The sequence below is a fragment of the Rattus norvegicus genome, chromosome 11 (genome assembly GCF_036323735.1).
Source record: "Rattus norvegicus strain BN/NHsdMcwi chromosome 11, GRCr8, whole genome shotgun sequence".
Lineage (NCBI taxonomy): Eukaryota > Metazoa > Chordata > Mammalia > Rodentia > Muridae > Rattus > Rattus norvegicus.
In genome coordinates, this window is record NC_086029.1 from 78,602,499 (window position 1) to 78,624,573 (window position 22,075).

The window sequence follows — 22,075 nt, forward strand, 5'->3', positions numbered from 1 at the left end:
CTGTAAAGAAATGGCATGTTTAAGGAGAGTCTTGTTTTTGTTTTTTGTTTTGCTTTTTCTTGTTTCTGCAATGAACACTCTGACACAAGCGACTCAAGAGAGAAAGAATTTATTTTAACTCAGTTACAGGGTATAGTCCATCATGGTCAAGTCAAAGCTGCAGCTCAGAGCAACTGGTCACATCCACAACAAAGCAGCAGAGAGGGATGAGACCTTGCTGCTGCTCAGTTCCATTTTTTCCATTCACATAGACAAGAATCCCAGCCAGGGAGTGATGCCGCCCAGAGTGGGCAGCAGGTCTTCCTACCTCAATCACACTGATCAAGACAATCCCTCACAGGTGTGCCCAGAGACTCATCCATTTCCCAGGAGGTTCTAGATGATGTCAAACTGACAATTAACACTGACCATCCTGGGAAGGCTGATATGTTTATCCTGATTGGAACATTACACATGCATGTGCATCAAAACGTCACATGATAATCTATAAATCTATACCATTTTATGTTACCAGTTAAAATTAGTTTAAAAAGAAAACTTACTTTTACTGTATGCTTTTGTGTGTGCATGTACGTGCACACGCGTGTGTGCGTGTGCGCCTATGTTTGTGTCTGTGTCTGTCTGTGTCTGTGTGTGCTTTACTTGTTGTTTTTGGAGAATAGAGTCTCATTATGCAGCCCTGGCTGCCAAGAAATAACTACATAGACTATGCTGACCCCACCTTACAATGACCCACCTGAGGTGGCCCCTGAACACTGAGATCATAGCTGTGTCCACCATCATGTCCAACTGCATATTCTTTAATTTATTCAATTTAAAAATTTGCACTATCTAGTGTGCACAAATGTACCCTTGAGCTTGTGAATTGGCTGCCACAACACATAGAGGTCAGGGGAGTGACCTATGGGAGTCATTTCTCTCCTTCCACCATCTGGGTCCTGGGGAGAGAACTCAGGAAGCCAAGCTGAACTGATATCACAGCATCTCACTCTGTAGCCCTGGTTTGCCTGAATCTGTCTTTGGAGGTTCCAGTGTGAGGACATGGGCTCAAGGCACCTGATTGTCCAGGTGAAGTCTCTGAGAAGCACAGCTACATCCACGGCCAATGTTCTCTTCCAGGGATGTGGCCACCAGTCGCACTCTGGCCAGCAATGTATTCCCACTGGACTATGACTAACCCAGACAGCCACACGACAAGCTCATTACCTACCTGCCTAAGGGCATGTGAGGAAAATGTACAAGAAAACCCTGGAATAGTAATCTCTGGCAAAAGAAAATATGAAGCAATAAGAGTGGGTAATGTAAATTATGATAAATTCATGTAGTCAGATGATATATTTATATAGAAGAGGAGAACAAATTTAGGCAATAAAAACGAAATTCAAGTGATAAAATATTTCAGACTTTTCAAGTGTTATGTAAACATTTCAAAGTATACTGCCGTGTAATGAAATGTGTAAAGATTGCATTTTCTCTAATTGAAGATGCAGAGTGGGGAAACCTTATCCCTCACAGGCCTCTCTGTTCTTCCTTCCCACTGCCAGGACAGGCCTGAAAAAGGCCCCCAGGCTTGGAAGAATTTCTAACAATGTAAGAAAATTACGATACAATGTTATGTGTTAAAAATCAGGATGATTAGTATACCTTACTTTTATAAAATGCCACCAAGCTCACAAACGATCATAGAGAAGCATCTGGAAAAGACATATTAAGATATTCATAATTATCTCTTTATGATATTAATATTTTATTAGGCTTTTGTGTATTCCAAAATTATGTTTCTTTTTTGGTACAGAGTCGATTTTATCTCAGGATAAAATCAGGATAAAATCTCAGGATAAGACCCTCCTGCCCCCACCTTCCAGAGGTTAGGATTATAGGCATGTACTGCCATTTATTCTGTATTGAACCCAGGGCTTTGTGCATGGTCTGATAACTGAGACCAACCCCAGTTCTAATGGATTACTTTCTGTTTTGTGCTGGGGAATCAAACCCAGCCTTGGATACAAGGTATGTACTCTGTTAACTGAGCTACATCGTAGCCCATTCCAAAATTATCTTTCTTCTTCTTCTTCTTCTTCTTCTTCTTCTTCTTCTTCTTCTTCTTCTTCTTCTTCTTCTTCTTCTTCTTCTTCTTCTTCTTCTTCTTCTTCCTCTTCTTCCTCTTCTTCCTCCTCCTCCTCCTCTTCTTCTTACACACACACACACACACACACACACACACACACACACACACACACACACACAGAGCTTTGGATGTACATGGTTAAAAAAAACACAGTACAATTGGAGCAAAGGCCCATTTTAAATGCAGTACTTTGTGGGTGTTTTGGCCTCAAGTTTTCTTTAATGAACATATACCATGGTGATGACAGGGGAAATAAAAGAGGTCTTCATTTCTTTCTCTCCTAACATTCACCCCAACATTCAGTTAGCATCTGTAGCTGAGACTTGTCCCTCCTAAGACTAAAGTTCTCATCAATGTATCACTAAGTTATGAATAAGACCACCCAGCATCTCCATTGCCACCATTATAGAAATGGGCCCTGGTCTAGCCATGTGGTGAGCAGCAGTTGTATTTCCTTACATGAGCCCTTACCTTTCTCCTGGTACCGATAATGGTCTCATTATGTGAGGGAGGGGAGGAAGGAAAGGGGTCCTGGGACAGTTGTCCTCATTCTGTTTCTTGACCTGAGTCCTTGTTTGGGAAAGTTTTGTCCTGTGTTACTGTGTTGCTTTGCCTGACTTTTCTGTGCCTGTCTTTTATTTTACCAAGAAAAAATTTAAATCATGAAACATAAATAAAACCTCCAGGACTCCAGGATCTAGCTGAAGCTCACACGTTTGATTTTCATACACCACTCCCCTCTTCTTGGTTTCTTTCTCACCATCTCCGTAATTTCTGATCCCTTTTGAAATCCTATCCCCACTTCCCCAGGGGACCACTGTTGTTCCCCCTGCTTTCTCTCACAGACAGCTAACCTTCCCATCCATAGCTTCTGTGTGCACGTTCAACCAAGCACAGATGGAAAATGTTGGAGGGGGAAAACTGCATCTGAACTGCACGCACAGACGTTTCCTCTCATCGATATTCCCTCAACAGTATAGAGCAGTGATTCACAATGCTCTCAGGTCACATTAGGTATCAGAAGTAATCCAAGAAGGTTCAAGAGGGTGTGCTCTGCCTACATGCAAATTCCACTCCATTTTGCATAAGGAACCACCAGCATCCACAAATCTGGGCATCTATGGGGGTGGGGCAGTGCCTTGGAACCAATTCCCTAAGAATGCAGACAGACAACTGTATTATGAGTTGGGATTAGAACTACATCCTAGTTTTATTGAAAAATGGCGTCAGAGCTTTTGGCTTTCATCCCCTTTGCTTTGGCAGGGCAGGGGGAGAGGGGGAGAAAGGGAAAGAATTATCTTCACACATGTTAGAATCTGTAGATCGCTGTCTCGGCTTTTAGTATGATCATTGAGAGGTTTTTGGTCTCCCATAGCCTCTAACTTGTCTGCGATGAATATGTATGGCGTTAAGGCAGTGGGCTTACTTTCACTGAGGGAAACATAAAAGAACCAAGGAAGGTGGGAAGCACCTGCTCCTGCCTCCTCCTCACTCTCAGAGCCAGCAGGCTGGAGAAAGCCTGCTTTTCTTTGACATTTGCCAGAGAACACCTCCTTGACAGGGCATGTAAGAGGATGACTGTGGTGGTTTGTATATGCTTGGCCAGGAGAGAGACACTATTAGGAGGTGTGGCCTTGTTGGAGTAGGTGTGTCACTGTGGGCTTTAAGACCTTTGTCCTAGCTGCCTGAAAGCCAGTCTTCTCCTAGCTATCTTTGGAACAAGAGGTAGAACCCTTAGCTCCTCCAGCGCCACATCTGCCTGGATGCTGCCCTGCTCCCACCTTGATGATGGTGTACTGAACCTCTGAACCTGTAAGCCAGCCCCAATTAACTGTTGTCCTTTGTAATAGTTGCCCTGGTCATGGTGTCTGATCACAGCAGTAAAACCCTAACTAAGACCTTTTCTCTGGGCTGGGTGTATTTGTTAAATAGTCTTTGACAACAATACTAGCTCTTCTACCTGCAGTGTGGTACCTCCCGTGCATCTGAGGGTAGCCTCCTTATAAGAGAATTCGGGTGTGTGTGTGTGTGTGTGTGTGTGTGTGTGTGTGTGTGTGTGTCCCCTAGTTTTCCTTCCCAGTGATATCATTCCAATTAATAGAGGTACATTTTATCTGGTAATTCTCCATGACCATTACCCATAGAGCTGTCCCCTGACTTGGTCATACACAAGCAATACTTATGAGGCAGAAGTGCTGGCCTTGGAATACTTTTTCATTAGTTAGTACTACCAGGCTCAAGGCAAGTGAAACTTCAGGATCTAAAATGTCCTACAGCTCTGTTCCCCACTCCCACCCCCCCACCCCCCGCCATCCCCAGATCTAGGCTTATGTGCCTGAGGGAAACCATACAGGGAACCATCCTGGGATCCAAAACATCTGAATTCCCCTAACCCAGGGATATTGTCATTTGAACTGTCTCCTGTGCACAGCGAAATTCCAGGAAGGCTCCGCCCCTCTTTTCTTCCAGCTGCCTTCAAGCTTCACGAATTTCTTCCTTTGCTCCCGAAGGCTACCCACCCTTCCACCACAGAGTGCAGGCTTTCTAGCCTGCCTACCTTCCATTTAGCTGAGAATCTTATGAGAATTGATCTATCCAATTAAAGTCAGGAAATTGTTCTCTAAATTTAACATGTCCATCAATCGCGCCCACAATGACCGCATTGATTTGAAGGGCTGAAGCTCTGAGGTGATTTTTATTTACTCCAGCACAAACTCCGTTAGGGCTTTGCCCGCTCACAGGCATCATTTCTCAATTGAGTTTTGTTAAACTCAGTTTCCAACATATCTCATGAATCCTCCTCACCAATGCCCTCAGGCTGGAATCCCCATCTCCACGCAGGAGCTGCTCAGGGCAGGCCCACACCTGATGCTGCCTTTGCTGTACCTTATGGTCTCACTGGTGAATTACGTTTACCCCCCACCCCCACCCCAGCATCTTTTCTGAAAGAGGAAAGTGTGTGTGTGTGTGCGTGTGTGTGCGTGAGACACACACACACACACACACACACACTCACACGTGCATAAACCCACACACAGATAGATGGCCTCTATTAAAGTCAAACTCCACTTGGGTCATTTCCTCCATCTTGAGAAACCATCTGTTACCTCAGAGCATTGCATTGATGGACTACACCATGCCAAGAGGGCCCACACACATATGCACAAAGACAGTTCCATTTGGAGGCTGGATATCATCTTTAATTAATAATGCCACAGCTTACCATCCTTTTTGTTGCTGTAGCAGATGGTGTGTGTGTGTGTGTGTGTGTGTGTGTGTGTGCGTGTGTGTGTGTGTTCCTGAATAATGAGGGGCCAGCAGAGACTCTCAAGCAGTTCTCAGCCAACGAATCTTGAGCAGCGACAGTCTCCATAGGCATGGAGGCCAGGCTGCCTCTTATGGTCTTGAGTCTTCCTTCCTTCTGGGCCACCTTTCGTGCACTGAAGACAAGTTCCAGACCTGTGCCAAGAGACCTGTGAAGAGCCTCTCAGCACCCTCTAGCTTCTTGTTCTCAGTCCTCACTGCCTCATACCAGAGGGACGTCTCTGGTCGAAACACAGACTGTCTGACAGAGGTTGTCAACCTAGGCCGTCGCTGGTCCCCTGTGACACTTAGAGAACAGCATCAGAGTGGTCCAGCCCTGGGCTGAGATCTGAAACTTCTGGAACATTTGATGGGACACCTGATGAATTCCTTTCACTGACAAGCTGGACTCAGCCCAGGCCTTTTGGGGGACCAGTAAAAAGGGGGCAAATTTAGTTGATGGTGGCCATTGGAAGTCATTTCCAACCCAAACATAAGAGCCCACTCTGTCATGTCTATTCTCCAAGTTCCTCACATACCCAGTAGGTTCACAGCTCAGACATGGCAGGGGAAAGTGATGGTGGGTCACAGGAGACCATGAGACCTGGGCTGAGCTGGATCTGCAGCCATGTGCCAGCCTGAAGCCAGCCCTCTCTCCCATGGTCAATGACAGCCAGAGCTTTCTGGAGCCGGATGGGACCCCCACTGGCCAGGCAGCAAGTTCTCGGCCCAATGCAGAGGGGAAACCAAAGTGGTTCTATGGTCTCGTTCCCCTGTTCTCTGCCTTGGGAAGGCAAGGAGCCCGAGTCCCAGGAGGGTGGGATCAGCTGTTGGGGAAACAGCGCTGTCCGGGTGAGGCCTCAGGCCGGAAGTTGGGTTTGTTCAGTGGGCTGGGGTAGTACGTGGTTGTATACACGTTGGTCTGCTGCAGTGGGTAGAAGGTGGCTCTGTCATCAGGGATTAAGTTGTTCTTGTTCAGTGTCTATGGGAGGAGAAGGAATGGAGAGGAGAAAAGCAATGAGGAAGGGGCCAGCCTAGGGCAAGGAGTCCTGGAGCTAGCCATTAAGGGAAGAGCCTAGCTTTAACATAATTCTCCTTCAGGTGGCTACTGCCTTTTCCCTTCCACCCACCCGGTGCTGTCCAACATAGAGCCAGGACCACAGTATCCGTCACCCTGCCCTTTGCCTCACACAGAGATTCCCACCTTGAATTCCATGGGGGTGTACTTCTCATTCTTGGGAGTGCCCCCGCTTTTGTAGTGCAAGTGGTTAGGGGTGGCGGGATGGACAAGTGTGGACTCCTGAGACTGGCGCTGGCAGTGCTGGCAGGACAGGTACACTGCCAAGGTCAGTAGCCCAGATCCCAGGAAGCAGGACACGCCAGTGACTATCAGGTGGATGAGACTGAACCCTGGAGGAAGAGAGGCAGGTGGTGAGAAAGAGGGCCTTCTGATTGTCTTCCTGGACGTAATGGCTTCAAGAGGTTCCAGAACATGGAAAAAGGAAAGAGCTTTGGGGGCAAAATGAAAGGAAAGAGAGATTGGGGAGGTTGTCACCAGGGCCTTCTCTCCCAGGATAGCCCATTGGTGAAGCTGAAGACAGATGACTTCCTTGGATGCAGACTGACGCATCCTAGCCTAGGAGGGAACCGTGCAGACCTCCCTGTGCACGACCTTGAAGCCACTTGGGGACCTCCCCAGGCTTAGCTGCTGTAGAACTGGGAAGAACACAGACCGAAGTGTGGCTGAGGGGTTGAAGGGCAGGGACGCAAGTGACTCTTTTTACCTCCACAGCTGGCAGTCTCCTCCACACTGGAAGCAGGCAGGATGACTGCAGGGAGACCAACGGAGAAGGTTAGAATAGAGTGAGCAGGGAGGCCTCCCTTTGGGGCTGGTTGTCATCTAAGAAAGAGATCCTATAGGTTGGTGGCTTCAGGCCCTCCATTCCTTCCAACTTCTCTGCAGACCCCCCACCCCCGAGGATGGCCCATTCAGTGCAGTGTGAGAACCTCGAATATGAGACACATGTGTCGTTTCTGATGCTTCATCCCATACTCCCATCTTGACTCCGGAGTGTGTGTGACGGGGACCAAGGCGGGGCATGGTGGGACAGTTCTAGCAAAAGGACCTACCAGGAATCTCACTGTAGGGGCAGGGCCGGCTCTGGCTGCTGTTGCCAACACAGGCACCTGGCCCTGGGACAAGCTCCTCACAGCTCCTGCTCCTGCTCTGGGCCCCATCCTCCGTGCAGACACCCCACTCAGACCACAGTGACCAGCCTTCTGTGGATGGTAGGTTGAGAGGAGGTTGAGCGTCTCAGAATCTTCCTGTTGAGGCTTAGCAGGTTGATAACTGTCCCCAACCCCAGTCAGATACACACAGTACCTGGGCAGGCCTGTGTAGCACATAGTGCCTCCTCCGTGTGCAGGCCGAGGCAGATGTCCTCACCTGGGGACGGTGCGGGGCTGGTGCAGGAACGGGTGCGTTGATAGTGGCCACCACCGCAGGATGCTGAGCACTGGGACCATGCAGTCCAGCAGGACCAGGCACCCCGCACTGTAAGCGTGGGTTGTGTGTGAGAGGGAGGCTGCCCTGGGTTTCATGCCCTCAACATCCACCCCACCCCAATTCAACAGGTCGCAGTAGTAAGGGGTGTCCTCCAACACCCCATATCGGACCCATCTTAAGTCAAGTTGGATAGCTCCGTAGGGAAAGAAAAAGCAAGGCAGCAATGAGGAAAGATCTCGCTCCTGCTCTATCCCAGTAGACACTGAGTCCATGGTGAGAGCAGATCTCAGTGAGTTCAAGCTGTTCTAGACAGCGAATTCCAGACTAGTCAGGGCTACTGAGACCTTGTCTTTAAAAAAACAAACCAACAAAACAACAACAATAAACAAAAACAAAAACAAAAACCCCCAAGGATCCTGGGACTCCTTGCAGAATTAATTTCCAAAAAGAGATCACCTTCTCAGGCTGGAGAGAGTTCCTGAGGAGATGGGGTTGCCTGAGGCTAAGGTTTCCTTCCACAACCTTACCTGGGCAAGCCTGAGGGTTGCAGTCCTGGTACTCTGCAGCATCTCCCACGCAGGGCAAGCCCCCGTTGCGGGGCTCCGGGTTGGTACAAGTTCTCTTACGTACGCGGAAGCCCAGCTCGCAGTCCCGGGAGCAGGATGACCACAGGCCCCAGGTGGCCCAGCCTCCACTCAGAGTGTGTGGTGACGTGCTCCCGCTGCGCAGCAGATCCTCCACTAGGGCTGCAAAGGGTCGCAGGCTCAGCGACTCTGACGTTGGGCTTTGCCCTAGGCCTCCCCGGTTCCCGCCCTCCCCACCGCTCCTGGCTGTACCGTCAGTGTCGCATGCTCCGGTGCCATCAGCCGGGCAGGTCCTGGTCTCCGTCCTCCTCTTGCCGAACTGCAGACCGTGCGGGTCCGGCAGCGGCGCGCGGCAGGTGAAGCGGAATCGCTGCTCCTGGCGCGCGCCACCCTGCGTCACATTCACGGGTAGCCAGGGCGTCCAGGGTGTGTTGCGTCGCACTTCTGGGCAGGCCTCGGGGTTGCAGGTCTTGAACTCCTTTGGGGTGAAGGTGGTTTCAGACTCCCACCCCCGGCCTGTAGGTCTCCCGGCACCCTGCACCCCAGCCCGGAGACCTCACCACGCCGCAACCCGGGCACGAGTTGCCATTCTCGCAAGAACGACGGCGCGACTGCACGCCACCCCCACAGTTGCTGCTGCACTTGCTCCACGAGCCCCAGGAAGCCCAGAAGATGGGCACCGGGCAAGGCGTATTTTCATTACAGAACCTGGGGAGAAGGGAGGCTTGTCATCGGAAGGAGAGATGCGGCCATCCCAGCTCCAGAATCCAGGCTGGAGGATGCCCGCATGGATCCCACATCCCAGCTCCAGCGTCTTCGCAACCACAGCTAGCTCACCGCTCCTCCCGGCTCTTGCCCACGCAGATGCGGCCCCCATGGCGGGGCGCTGGGTTGCTGCAACTTCGCTGACGGACCTGGAAGCCGATCCCACAGGACGTGCTGCACTGAGCCCACGATGACCATGCGGTCCACGCCCCATTCCTGGTGGAGTGGGAGGGGACAGAGACACATGCCCCTCTGAGCCCCAGCTTCTTAGATCTGGGCTGCATCTGAGGCAGATGGATTTTGTATTGTTGTCAGGACTGGCGAGACAGTGACAGAAAATATCAGCTCCTAACCAGGCTGGCTCAGGCAGATTCGTGCATTCATCCGTTTGCTCATTCATGCCTCAAATATGTATTGAGAGCCTTCTTCCATATATCAGGCTGTGCTCAGGGCCAAGGACACAGTGATAGGGCCGGGCCCCTACACAGACAGGCAAAAGGACACACTCTTTAGAGGTCTCAGTTACCATTCCAACCTGAATTCTTCCTTTCCCCCTTCTCACATACCCAGATCTCTTAGTCCCCACGCTCCTCCCTTCTCCCCTGCTTTATCATTCCCCAGCCTCAGACATTCATGCCCAAGTTGACCAAAGAGATCAAAGTTAGAGTTTCCTGCTGACTGGTACCCTTATCCTTCAAATCAGACTAATGACTGAATTCCGACCCCTTGAGGTTGCTGTGAGGGTTAAATTAGTGAACGCAGATAAAATAATTAGTTTAAGCATCTCTAAAACTATGGGTTAGTTGTGATAATAACTATTTTCTGCAGTTCCCAAGAACCACACAGTATAGCTATTCTTTTACAGACTTTCTCTTTTAACCTTCGCAGCAACTCTCAGGTGGGTATCGTCGTAGTTACTTTAAAAAGAGTAACTACATAGCTGGACAAGGCCATGCCTCTAGATGGTGCAGCCTGGGTCATCACCACCTCATGCTGCCCCTCAGTATTGGAACAGCCAAGCTTTATTGCAGCAATTCCCATGCCTGCCCAGTCTTTCTCTTTGCATTTCCTGCCTCTCGGACGTTAGCTTCCTGTCCAGACCCGGGCACTGCACTGAAGTGTAAACGCCTGGGTGAGATGCCCCATTTCCCCAGTTCTCTTTGTATGAGTCCTACCTAAGCAGACACCATACAAACCCTGACCTCACCTACCTGGAGCAATTGGCGATATGGATGGCTGGCCCCAGGCATTCGAGGCCCCCACAGCGGGGCCTTGGGGAGTCACAGGATCTGGCCCGGCATAGGCAAGAACCCGAGTTGTCTCCATCTAAGTGCTCACATGGTTTCCATGGTGACCATGGGCCGAAGCCCCCGTCCCGTGTCACATTTCGTACCTGCAGACTCATATAAGGGGCAAGACTCCCATCACACAAGGCAAAAACAGGGGAGGGATGAAATCCCGGGGCCCGTGGAGCACACACTGATGGGGAGTCATAGCTGGCACTGAGGGGTGGCGGGGGGAAGGAGCAGGCACACAAGGGTTCTCACAGGACAGGCTGTGATGTTCTGGATCCACAGGCTCATGTTGGAACTGTCCTCAAGCGTGCTGCAAAGTTGCCGCTTCCCATCCCAGCCGCAGTATGGGTCCCGTGCTCCCAGGCATGCCCTGCCAGATAAAGGTCCTGAGCCTCAAGCTCACTGGCTTCCTAGGCTCAGCTTTGTCTCTAGAAAGTACCCAGACAACACCCCCCTCCACGCCCCCCGCGGCCACCTCTTTCTGTCCTGGTTTTCTTCTATGAAAAGGATTTAAGTTCAAAGTTGGAGATTTAGTTCAGCGGTGGAGCGCTTACTCAGCAAGTTTAAGGCCCTAGGTTCCACACCCAGCTCCGGAGAGATGAAAAAGGAAACACGTGCGCTTGCTGTGTTCATCATTTAGAGCACTTTCAGAGGCACAAATTCTTTCAGTGAAATAACCCAGCAGGTAGGCCTGCTGCTGTAGCAGGCAGGAAGAACCCAGAGAGCCCAGCAAGGACTTAGACTTAGCCAAAAGACTGGATTTCTTCCCCCAGAGCTGGAGGGCGCCATTACTCCTCACCTGGGACCCCTGGAGGGGGTGTGGTTTGCAGAAATGCAAAGAGACAGCCTTTTCCTTCAGACCCTCAGAAGCTGTTCTTAAGTTTGGCTCATATAAAAATCCCCTGAGGAGCTTAGAGAAACAGTGGTACCTGAGTCCTCCCCAACATGAGGTCTTGAGAAGAAACAGAGGCAGTGAGGGGATGGGTGCGTGAGTTCACAGCATTGCACATGCTTACGAAAGGATTTTCCCAGCAGTCAAAGGGGCCAAGGATGCTGAGAGTCAAAGGGATAAGGAGCCAAGGGCTTGCAGTTTTGTCGTCCCTGGGATGGAATTCTTTTTTTCTCTTGATGAGTCATTTATTAGTCATGGTTTAATTGACTGACTAATTATTTTGTTAATTAATAGATAAGGTCTCGGTCTATTTTCCAGGCTGGCCCAGAGCTTACTATGTAGCCTAGGCTGGCCTCAAACTCACAGTGATCCTTTCTTAGACTCTCAAGTGTTCAGATTAGTTCATAAGACACCATGCTAAGCTCCTGCAAGTTCTTCACATGTAGTGAGTTCAGTAGGTCATGCCAAGCATCGGGGGTGGGAGTGGGAGTAGGAGGAGGCCATGTGAGAGTCTTGCAAAGAAGACAGAAGAGAAAAGAACTGAAGAAGACACCAATGGCCCCTGTTCAATGCTGGCCCACAATCTTGTATAATCCATGTGGTGATTTAGGCACCTGTTTCCAGAGGCCGTGATTGGACCCCACTGAGCACACTGTGGCCTTCCTGGGAATCCAGAGCACTCCCATGTCTGTGGCTAGTGAAACTAGTTCCTTTCCACTTAGTAGAAGACATTTATGCATTTTATAGCATAAGCATGCTCATGTCAAATCAAACCATTAGTGTGATTTGAGCATTTTTTTTTCACCAGAAGAGTTTATCAAACTGAACATTGTGGGGTTCAAAATAACCTAAGAGCACAAGGAATACTGACAACCATGGCTTTGAGACCATGGCCTAAATCTCAGAGTTAGCTCAAGAAGAAGCAAATTCAACCAGTCAGAACTCAATGGAGCCTGGACATAGATGATGACAATTAAGACTCTCTGTGTATGTGTGTGCGTGCTTGAGACATGCACACTCACATGTGGAGGCTAGAGGACAACCTTGGGTGTCACATATCCACCTCCTTTAAGACACAGCCTCTCACTGGGATGTAGAGCTTACCAATTAAGCTGCATTGCTGACCACCAAGCTTTGGGGCTCCTCCTATCTCTACCTAAAGGACAGAATTACATGTGGGAGCCACCACACCAGGCATTTCTGTGTGGGTGTCGGGTGTTGAGCTTAGGTTTTCATGTTTGCGAGGCAAGTGCTTTGCTGACAAACACCCTGAAAACCCCAAAATAAGACTCTACACAACAAAAACAAATGCCTGCTAGCAGAGAGAAGGCTAAGGATGGACAGTTTTGAACCAGCTTATAGAAGATTCTGGAGAGCCCAGTGTGCCTCATGTTACTGTTTCCTCCAGAGCCTTGCTGGGTCTAAAGCAGTAGCTCCCAGTCTTGAGTGCAAATCCTAACTTCCAGGGCATCTTTTGAAATGCTTAAGCAAAAAGAACAAAGCACTTGCAGCCTGTGGGCCTCTGGGACTAGAACTCTAGGTAGACTAAAGTCCAGGTGTTAGAATCTTCAAGCTCTGGTGAATAATTATGGTTGAAAACTTCTTCTGTCCCAGGGCCGTGCTTGTTAAGGCCCCAAGTCAAGTGGGATCTTGTTTCCCCCACCTCTGATCCTGACAGAATAGGGAAACAAAGGAGAAAGAGTAGAAACTACGGCTGCTTTTCTTGCCCCAGGTCCTCCCTCATTCTCTGCTTTTCCAGTTAAGGTTTAGAGAGAAAAAGAATGTGGGGGGAGGAGGAGGAGGAGGAAGAGGAAGAGGAGGAGGAGGAGGAGGAGGAGGAGGAGGAGGAGGAGCAGGAGACCAGATTCTCTACAGGTAGCCCATAGCCCACCCTGATAGTCTGAGAGGCATTTGAGAATCTCCTATCCAGAGCCAGTGTCTCCGGCTGCTGCCACCAGCCACTGCAGCTAGTAACTAAAAGGGGCTCCTCAGGTGAGTCTACACTTACTGCTTTTGGGCTAACGGGCACTTCAAAGCTGACAGAAAGGACCCTGCTTTAGAAAATGAAAGCTCCATTCTAAAGAGCAGGAGAGTGCCTGTCATATAGAAAGTGGTGGGAATTTAGAGTTCTTTCATGAAAGGAGCCATCAGGCCAATAATACATCACCGTGTCATTTTTTTTTTTTTATTACTGTAGCGTCTCAAGCAGCTATTACGAAAGGGAACAGGTTTACTCCAAGGGCTCACAAGTAGGACAGAGATGGGTGCTCGGCATCCATCGTGAACTAGAGGACCCTAGCTCCCTGCAGCCATTAAGGGGTGGGTGGAGCTGTCCAGGATAGAAACAGCAGCATTGGGCTTTCGAGCATGTGAGAATTACTTAAGACTGCCCAGAGCAAGGATCCGGTTGAAAGAGATGCCACTGAGCCTGGGCCTACCCCTGAACTCACGGGGGTGGGGGTGGGGTGCTGAGGATATCCGGGAGTTCGGGTCGAGGGGCAAGGTCTACGGAAGAAGGAAAGGGCAGACTCGTGCATTGAGCATCTTAGCTCTTAGCTCCTCTCTGGCCGAGCCAGAGTACTGGTTACACACGGTGGGACTGAGATGGCGCTAATTAGAGGAGGTAGAGGCAAGCTTCCGGGTGTTGGGTAGAGGAGGAGCTTGGTGATGTCTCTGTTACCTGCTTTGATCTTCCTGCCAACTTTGGATGGAACAGGGACAAACATGAAATGCCTGGACCGTAACAGAGCCTCCCCGACCCCAGCAGCACTAACTGATGCACTGTGGTTGCTCCTGGACTCCCTGACGTAAAGGGAGCACAGCCTGCTGCCTGCACACCGCTGCTTCTTTCGCTTTATTAACTCTCTGATAATGTGTTTATTATTTATTCAATGTAGGGGGCAGGCATGCTCCTGTCACGGCACACGTGTGCAGCCCCCCTCCCACCTTTACAAATAGCATTTTTACTGTACACTTCAGCAGCTTACAAACCAAACTCAGCAAACGGGGCTCCAAGTTGACCTTCTGCCACCTTGCAGAATGGCAGCATACTGGGGACACTCTTGTGAGTGGGGACCTGTCCCTGCTCCTCACGGTCCTCTCATGGCTTTGCAGTAGAATGGAGCCACGCTAACCCACCACGAACGTCCATCTGCCTCCTGACAAGACCACTGCTTGCATTCTGATCTGCCCTACAGAACATCTGCCCTACAGAACATCTGTTTGGATGGACAGTCTGAGACTCTAGCTCTTTGCTCCACCCCCATGATTCAGGGCTTCTCAGCTGGCCTCAGTCCACTCTCTGGGCCCATTTTCCACACCTCTCCAGGACCAGCCCCTTAGGCCAAACAGTTAACTGAAGCATCGGCCTCAGGGCAGAAGGTCACCTTGTGCCGGGCGGGTCTGAGTAGTGAAGTATAAAAAATACTGGGCCACTGGGTTTTCCATTAAGGATTTATAACCTCTTGGAGAATAAGGCATGTGTTAAAAGTTTAATAGCAATGCAAGTGTTTAAAGAGAAGTTGGAAACAAGGAAAACGCTATCAGCAGGTAGCCACTGCTTTCTGGCCAAACAGGGCTGTCTATAGTTGATGTCACAGATTCAGAGGCCAGAGAGCCCAGAAGGCTGGAGCCTCTTAAAAGCAACTGCAGAGACAAAAAGGAATAAAGATTCTATCTACCCTTTACGACTTGCAAGCCTAGGCCCTTCGTGATTACCAGGGCTGACCTTTACACTTCTGCCAAAAGTAGACAGCCCTATGCCAAATACCCCAGTCCCTGGCAAGAGAACTGAAGCTCAAAATGGTCACAGAGTCTGCTTAAGACCATGCAGCTCAGAGCGCAGCGGAGTGGAGGTGGGTTCCCATGCGTGTCTGGTTCTATCTGTACCCTCCCGGGACACCCTTCTGTTTTCTCCACATGGTAGATCCAGGCAATGCTTTCTTTCTTCCCGAACCAGATTTGCAGCATGGAGGGCTATAGTTATGGAGTCCCACAGCACAAGCATCCTCTCAAACCACCAGCTCAGCAAGGTACCCTGTCCACAGCAGGGCTTTGTAAAGTGTGTCACTGTGAGGTGCGGAGGCTGAGAGGGGTTCTAGCGACTGCCCATCATTAGCAGCCTCCAACACCTATCCATCCTTCCTCCTCCCCTGTCTGCAGGCCTCCGTCCAAGCTACTAGTGCTCTCAGAGAGCAACCCTTGGCAGCATGGAGCCCATTTGTCTCCTCCCCAAATCCCAAGGACAGATGGCACAGCCGGGAGGACTCTGTTACAAAGGCCACGAAGTTCACATGACTGTTCTGATGATCATACAGCCAGGGCAGCCTCAAGGGCTGGGAGTTTGGGGCACAGTTCCATTTGGCTTTGACTTCTCTTAAATACTGGTTTCACTGCTGCCAAAATTTGTGACTCTGCTCAAAGCCTATGGACCGAAAGCAATGGAATATTGTAGTTCTTCAACCTGGCTGCCTTATCTGGCTGGTCTGCCTCCAAGGAAGGTGAAGACCTGGGGGCTGAGCCCCACTGTCCCACATCTGGGTAAGCATTGCTGTGGTTTAAAGGCAAACAGTCTCTCTCTGAACTAAAGGGCCTGAGAACAAATCAAGTGTGAGAGAGAGAGGGCTGGCAGGCCAGAACTATGTGGTTGCCCACAAAAATAACAGCCACCACAATTCGCTAAGTGCATGGCTCCCTCAGGCAGGGGTAAGTGCTGATTAACACTTATAAACACCTTCCAAGATGTTTCAAGCACAGGAAACCAGTGTTTGCAGACTTATCCAAAGGTACCACCCAACTGGAGACCCGCAGGGATGCGAGGGGAAGTGGCTCTGACTTCAAAGTCACGTCACCTCTGAAGCATGATTGACAGGATAGCCACTACCATCACAAACCGAATGGTACCTTCCTCCCGCCCTCTTGCCTCAGCTTACCCCTGGCTAAGGTAGGCCGAGCACCTCTCCAGCGGGACCCGCAGCACCCGGTCGCTCAATCCCACGTAGAGCGCACGCGCGCTGTGCAGGATGCGCAGGCTCCGCAGAGGTTCAAGGCGCCCAGGGGGCAGCACATGCAGTTCCTCTAGGTAGCAGCCACGCAGACTGCGGCTGGCGGTGGACAGCGCTTTCAGGATGGTACCCGACTCTGTGGGGGTTGGGAGGAGGGTGACAGAAGAAAGCAGCCTTTAAGCCATGGCTGCTTACAGCCTCTTCCCCACCCAGCCTCAACCACTTCTCCATCTGCAGCCCAGGCGAGTCCTGCCGGCTCACCAGTGCCTATGTAGAGTACGTGGTACAGTGTGTCCTTAGCTTGCACAAGGTCTACCACAAGATGTGAGAAGCGGACGCTGTCCTGGGTGACACAGGGCTCTGGCGTCACCGGCTGCACAGCTTCGCTCATCAGGAAGAGCCTCTGTGCATCTTGCAGGCTGCGCTCCGTGAGGTTCTCGTTAGGGCCAGTCTCCGGCAGGGTGCCACACTGCCACAGGAAACCGAGTCATTGGTGCCCAGTCCCCACATGGTGGGAACTGACTTGGTCTCCTTCCCACCCGTGGCGACACTGAGTAGACACTAATTCTCCAACATCCCTGGTCCCCAGCATTCTGTCCGTGTCCCTGATTCTTTTCTAAGAAAGGGTGAGTCTTTTTAAAACCAGGAGAAACTGAGTCTGGGAAGACGGAGGAAGAGAGACCTGCTAGGATTGGGGAAGAGGATAGGAGGGCAAAGGGGTCTGGTCCAGACAGATCATTTGAATGTGTCCAATGTCCAGTATTTTTAGGCTGCGTCATAGGTGCCCACCCCCACCCACACTGGGCCAAGGTGTTTTTTTTTTTCTTTCTACACTCTTACTAGCTCCAAGTTTGTGCCTTCTTGTCTAAAGCTGGAAAACAGTTACCTTTTATTGGGCATCACAACACCCTTTTGCACAAATCCAGAAGGGAACTAGTATGGTGTGGTGTGATCTAGTATAGTCACTTAGTTCCAAAAAAATGAGTGGGAGGATCACGGAGTTGGGTGAGTTGCCCAACATCACAGAGATGGGCTGGATGGGGCTCAGGATTGCTGGACTGAGAGCCTGAGCCTTCCCCAAGGCCATGTCACCATGGAGGAGGCAGTTGGAAGGACATGAAAGTCAGCCATCAAGACTGGACATAGTGGCCCGCACCTTCAATCCCGTCATTCAGGAGGCAGACACAAGAGGACTCTGTGAGTTCAGAGCCAGCCTGGTCTACAAAGAGAGTCCCAGGCCGGCCAGGGCAAGACAGTGAGACTTTCTTCAAAATCAATCAATCAATCAACCAATCAAAATAAAAAATAAAAATTAAAAGGTTTCCATCAGTCCTTTTATGCTTTCCTTCTCATCACAGGATCAGGGGATACAGGTACTACTCCGGACACCCGTAACTACTGCCTGCATTCAGGGTTCCTACACGCCGTAGTTCCCACAATGCACATCGTCTGAATAATCTCCAGATAAAACATCAAAAGTCTGGCCACAGCTATGTGGTGTTCTCCTGACCTCTCCTACTCTGTGTAGTTGAGGTCCCTGTCTCTCTGGGCATGTGGGGTTAATAACAGAGATAACCAAGTAGCTTTGCTTCTCCCTATCTCCTCAATAGCAGGCTGAGGATTTACCACCCTCTGAGGGACCTATCATAGACCCCACCCACACCCCAAAGACAAGCCTGGAACAACAGGACGGGGCCAGAGTCAGCCTATGCTGAGCAGTTGAGAGTCAGCTTGTGGGTTGGTAGTGGGTGGGAGGCAAAGGAGGAGAAACTGTACCTGGAAATTGGGGATGGGGTTGGCGATAGGCAGCCAGGCAGCCCTGGGGTTTTCCTGGTAACGAAATGGGCCATTGAAAGCCTTGGAGATGGCACTGAGGTTGAAGGCGCAGACGGCAGAAGCTGCAATGCTGTTTCTAAAAGGCAAGAGTTAGAGGAATGTGGTCCTTCCTGCCGGATTTGGCTCTCCTACTGGGCCAGGCCCTCTCCTCTGAAGCCCCTCGGCCCCACCCCCACTCCTCATCCCCTAGGTCAGGAAGTGGCTAGGATGGACCTCTTCCAAAAGAAAGGTATTTATCCTTTAAAGGTCTTCTTTCTTTCTTTCTTTCTTTCTTTCTTTCTTTCTTTCTTTCTTTCTTTCTAAGATTTATTTATTAAATACGAGTACACTGTCACTGTCTTCAGACACACCAGAAGAGGGCATCGGATCCCATTACAGATGGTTGTGAGCCACCATGTGGTTGCTGGGAATTGAACTCAGGACCTCTGGAAGAGCAGTCAGTGCTCTTAGCCACTGAGCCATCTCTGCAGCCCCAGGTATTTATCCCTCTCCACACGACTGCAGGAAGAGCTTGTTGGCAGAAGCACTGGAGCATCACACACACACACACACACACACACACACACACACACACACACACACACTCACACACACACACACACACACCACACCACATACATATACACTCACACACACTCATACACACACACCACACCACATACATATACACTCACACACACACACACACTCACACACACACCACATACATATACACTCACACACACACACACTCACACACACACCACATACATATACACTCACACACACACACACTCACACACACACATACCACACCACACCACATACATATACACTCACACACACTCACACACAGTGACCCACACACACACACACACACCACACCACATACATATACACTCACACACACATACACTCACACTCACACACACACACACACCACACCACATACATATACACTCACACACAGTGACCCACACACACACACACACACACACCACACCACATACATATACACTCACACACACATACACTCACACTCACACACACACACACACACCACACCACATACATATACACTCACACACAGTGACCCACACACACACACACACACCACATACATATACACTCACACACACTCATACACACACACTCACACACACCACACCACATACACATACACTCACACACACTCATACACACACACTCACACACAGTGACCCCCCCACACAACACCACATACACATACACTCACACACACTCATACACACACACTCACACAGTGACCCACACACACACACACAACACCACATACACATACACTCACACACACTCATACACACACACTCACACAGTGACCCACACACACACACACACACACACCACACCACATACATATACACTCACACACAGTGACCCACACACACACACACACACCACACCACACCACACCACATACATATACACTCACACACACTCACACACAGTGACACACACACACACCACATACATATACACTCACACACACTCACACACAGTGACCCCCCCACACACACACCACACCACATACATATACACTCACACACACTCATACACACACACTCACACACAGTGACTCACACACACACACAACACCACATACACTCACACACACTCATACACACACACTCACACAGTGACCCACACACTCACACACACACACACCACACCACATACATATACACTCACACACAGTGACCCACACACACACACACACACACACACCACACCACATACATATACACTCACACACAGTGACCCACACACACACACACACACACACACCACACCACATACATATACACTCACACACAGTGACCCACACACACACACACACACACACCACACCACATACATATACACTCACACACAGTGACCCACACACACACACACACATACACTCACACACACATACTCACACACACATACTCACACACACACTCATATATACACTCAAATACACTCAACACACACCACCCCATGCCACTACCTCACCCTCTTCCCTTATTCAGAGAGGGGTGGACCACACTCAGCGGCCCACATTAAGAAATATTATTTGGGGTTGGGGATTTAGCTCAGTGGTAGAGTGCTTGCCTAGGAAGCGCAAGGCCCTGGGTTCGGTCCCCAGCTCCGAAAAATAGAACCAAAAAAAAAAAAAAAAAAGAAAAAGAAATATTATTTGATGGCTGGAGAGATGGCTCAGCCGTTAAAGGCCAGACTCACAACCAAAATTATGAAAAATACATTTTACAATACATCTACATTGAAGTTTCCTAAAACAATACTATGCAAGCTAAATATGTTATACCTTTGATATTTGATTTCAATCTAGTATGATACATGCATATATGTATTAAATAGGTAATTAGCAAGCCACTAGCTTACACTGCGGCCTGCAACTCCCAGAACCAGATGATCTCTACCACCCTTCCAGGCCCAGAGTCATAGGTCTCTACGGATGCCAGTTGAGCAGTTCACAGGCATGGCATGTCACAACTACGTGTCCACTCGGAGTCCCTCTCTGCACTGGTTCCTCTCCAAATGTGTCCATTTTCCTCCCCTGCCTGGTCCTCCTCCCACCCCATGCCCAGCTCCCCTCCCCAGCACCTCTGATGCTGTCCTGTTCTTCTTTCTGTTGGTCTCCCTACAGCCCAGATAGGCTCCTAATCCACTCTGCACAAAGCAGTCAGAGTGAAAGTCCCCAAACCCACACCAAGCTGCTCACTGGCCTTTTTTCAAATCCCTCAGTAATGTCTCCTTGTCCACAGGGGTAAAGACCAAAACCCTGAGAGCAGTCTACAAGGTCCTTGGGACACAACCCTCCTGCCCTTACTCTTTGGCGTCTCTCCTGTCTCTCCCTTCTTTGCTTCAATGTTCCTGTCTCACAGTCTTCTTTGAAATGCATAGGGAACTTTTAATGATTTTTAAAATGTGCATGGTTTGCCTGCATGTATGTGAGGGTATCAAATCACTTGGAGTTGAATTACAGACAGCTGTGGAGTTGCCCTGTGGGTGCTGGGAATTGAACCCAGGTCCTTTGGAAGAATAGCTGGTGTTTTTAACTCCTGAGCCATCTCTCCAGTCCCAACACATTTTTTTAATTCCAAGCTTTTCATATGTTATTTTGTGGGAGGGCTGGGACGTCTTTCAGATCCTGGTAATGCTACCTCCTATGGAAAGGCTCCTGTGATCTTCACCCTATACCCTATGGAAAGGCTCCTGTGATCTCCACCCTATACCTGCTTCCTCCCTTTGTAAGAGTCACCAAGGTTAAAATGGGTTGCTTGAAATAGCCTTGCTCACTGCCGTGAATGCTTTTGCTCACTGCTGCCCACCCCCACCCCAAGACAAGCACCTGGCATGGAGGGGTACACAATAAATAAATGGTTTATAGTCTACACTGATATTGTGGTTTTTCCTTCATGCCTCTCCAAGTCTTTCTGCCCTCTGCTCACAACCACCGTCCTACACTGAGAGCTAGCCACCCTTAGTCATGGCCAGCAGGCTTTCAGCTCATGGCCTGTGTGAGCAGTGTTGAATGTCTGTCCCCTGGCCAGGATGGCTTCTCTGTTGCTACCAGCCAGTCTCACCCACATCTTTGCCTGTCCCCTCAGACTGTCCTTTCTACAGAGGACTTGGGAGTATTCAGTGCCTGCTACCTGGAATCACTGACAAGTTCCTGATATCCTTACACAAGGCCTTCCTCGGTCTCAATGGTGCCCATTCATCACTTCTAACATGAAAA

General features: G+C 49.8%; 1 protein-coding gene across 3 annotated transcripts in view; it reads right to left on the minus strand.

Moving 5' to 3' along the window:
* Positions 1-5,306: 5,306 nt before the first annotated feature.
* Sema5b (semaphorin 5B) overlaps positions 5,307-22,075 on the minus strand; it is a 122,920-nt gene continuing 106,151 nt past the window's right edge. Inside the window, exons 9-22 of one of the 3 annotated variants that reach the window (XM_039088340.2) lie at positions 18,253-18,388; positions 16,738-16,945; positions 16,405-16,612; positions 10,834-10,951; positions 10,498-10,679; positions 9,359-9,502; positions 9,082-9,229; positions 8,774-8,999; positions 8,465-8,683; positions 7,878-7,985; positions 7,562-7,711; positions 7,216-7,260; positions 6,636-6,841; positions 5,307-6,413 (exon numbers count right to left, since the gene is read on the minus strand). In XM_039088340.2, coding sequence (XP_038944268.1) covers positions 6,255-6,413; positions 6,636-6,841; positions 7,216-7,260; positions 7,562-7,711; positions 7,878-7,985; positions 8,465-8,683; positions 8,774-8,999; positions 9,082-9,229; positions 9,359-9,502; positions 10,498-10,679; positions 10,834-10,951; positions 16,405-16,612; positions 16,738-16,945; positions 18,253-18,388 — 2,257 coding nt within the window. In that variant the 3' untranslated portion in view covers positions 5,307-6,254. Of the gene's footprint in view, positions 6,414-6,635; positions 6,842-7,215; positions 7,261-7,561; positions 7,712-7,814; positions 7,986-8,464; positions 8,684-8,773; positions 9,000-9,081; positions 9,230-9,358; positions 9,503-9,523; positions 9,767-10,497; positions 10,680-10,833; positions 10,952-16,404; positions 16,613-16,737; positions 16,946-18,252; positions 18,389-22,075 lie in introns of those variants that run through there. The other 2 variants (NM_001415135.1, XM_039088341.2) reach the window with 2 other exon arrangements.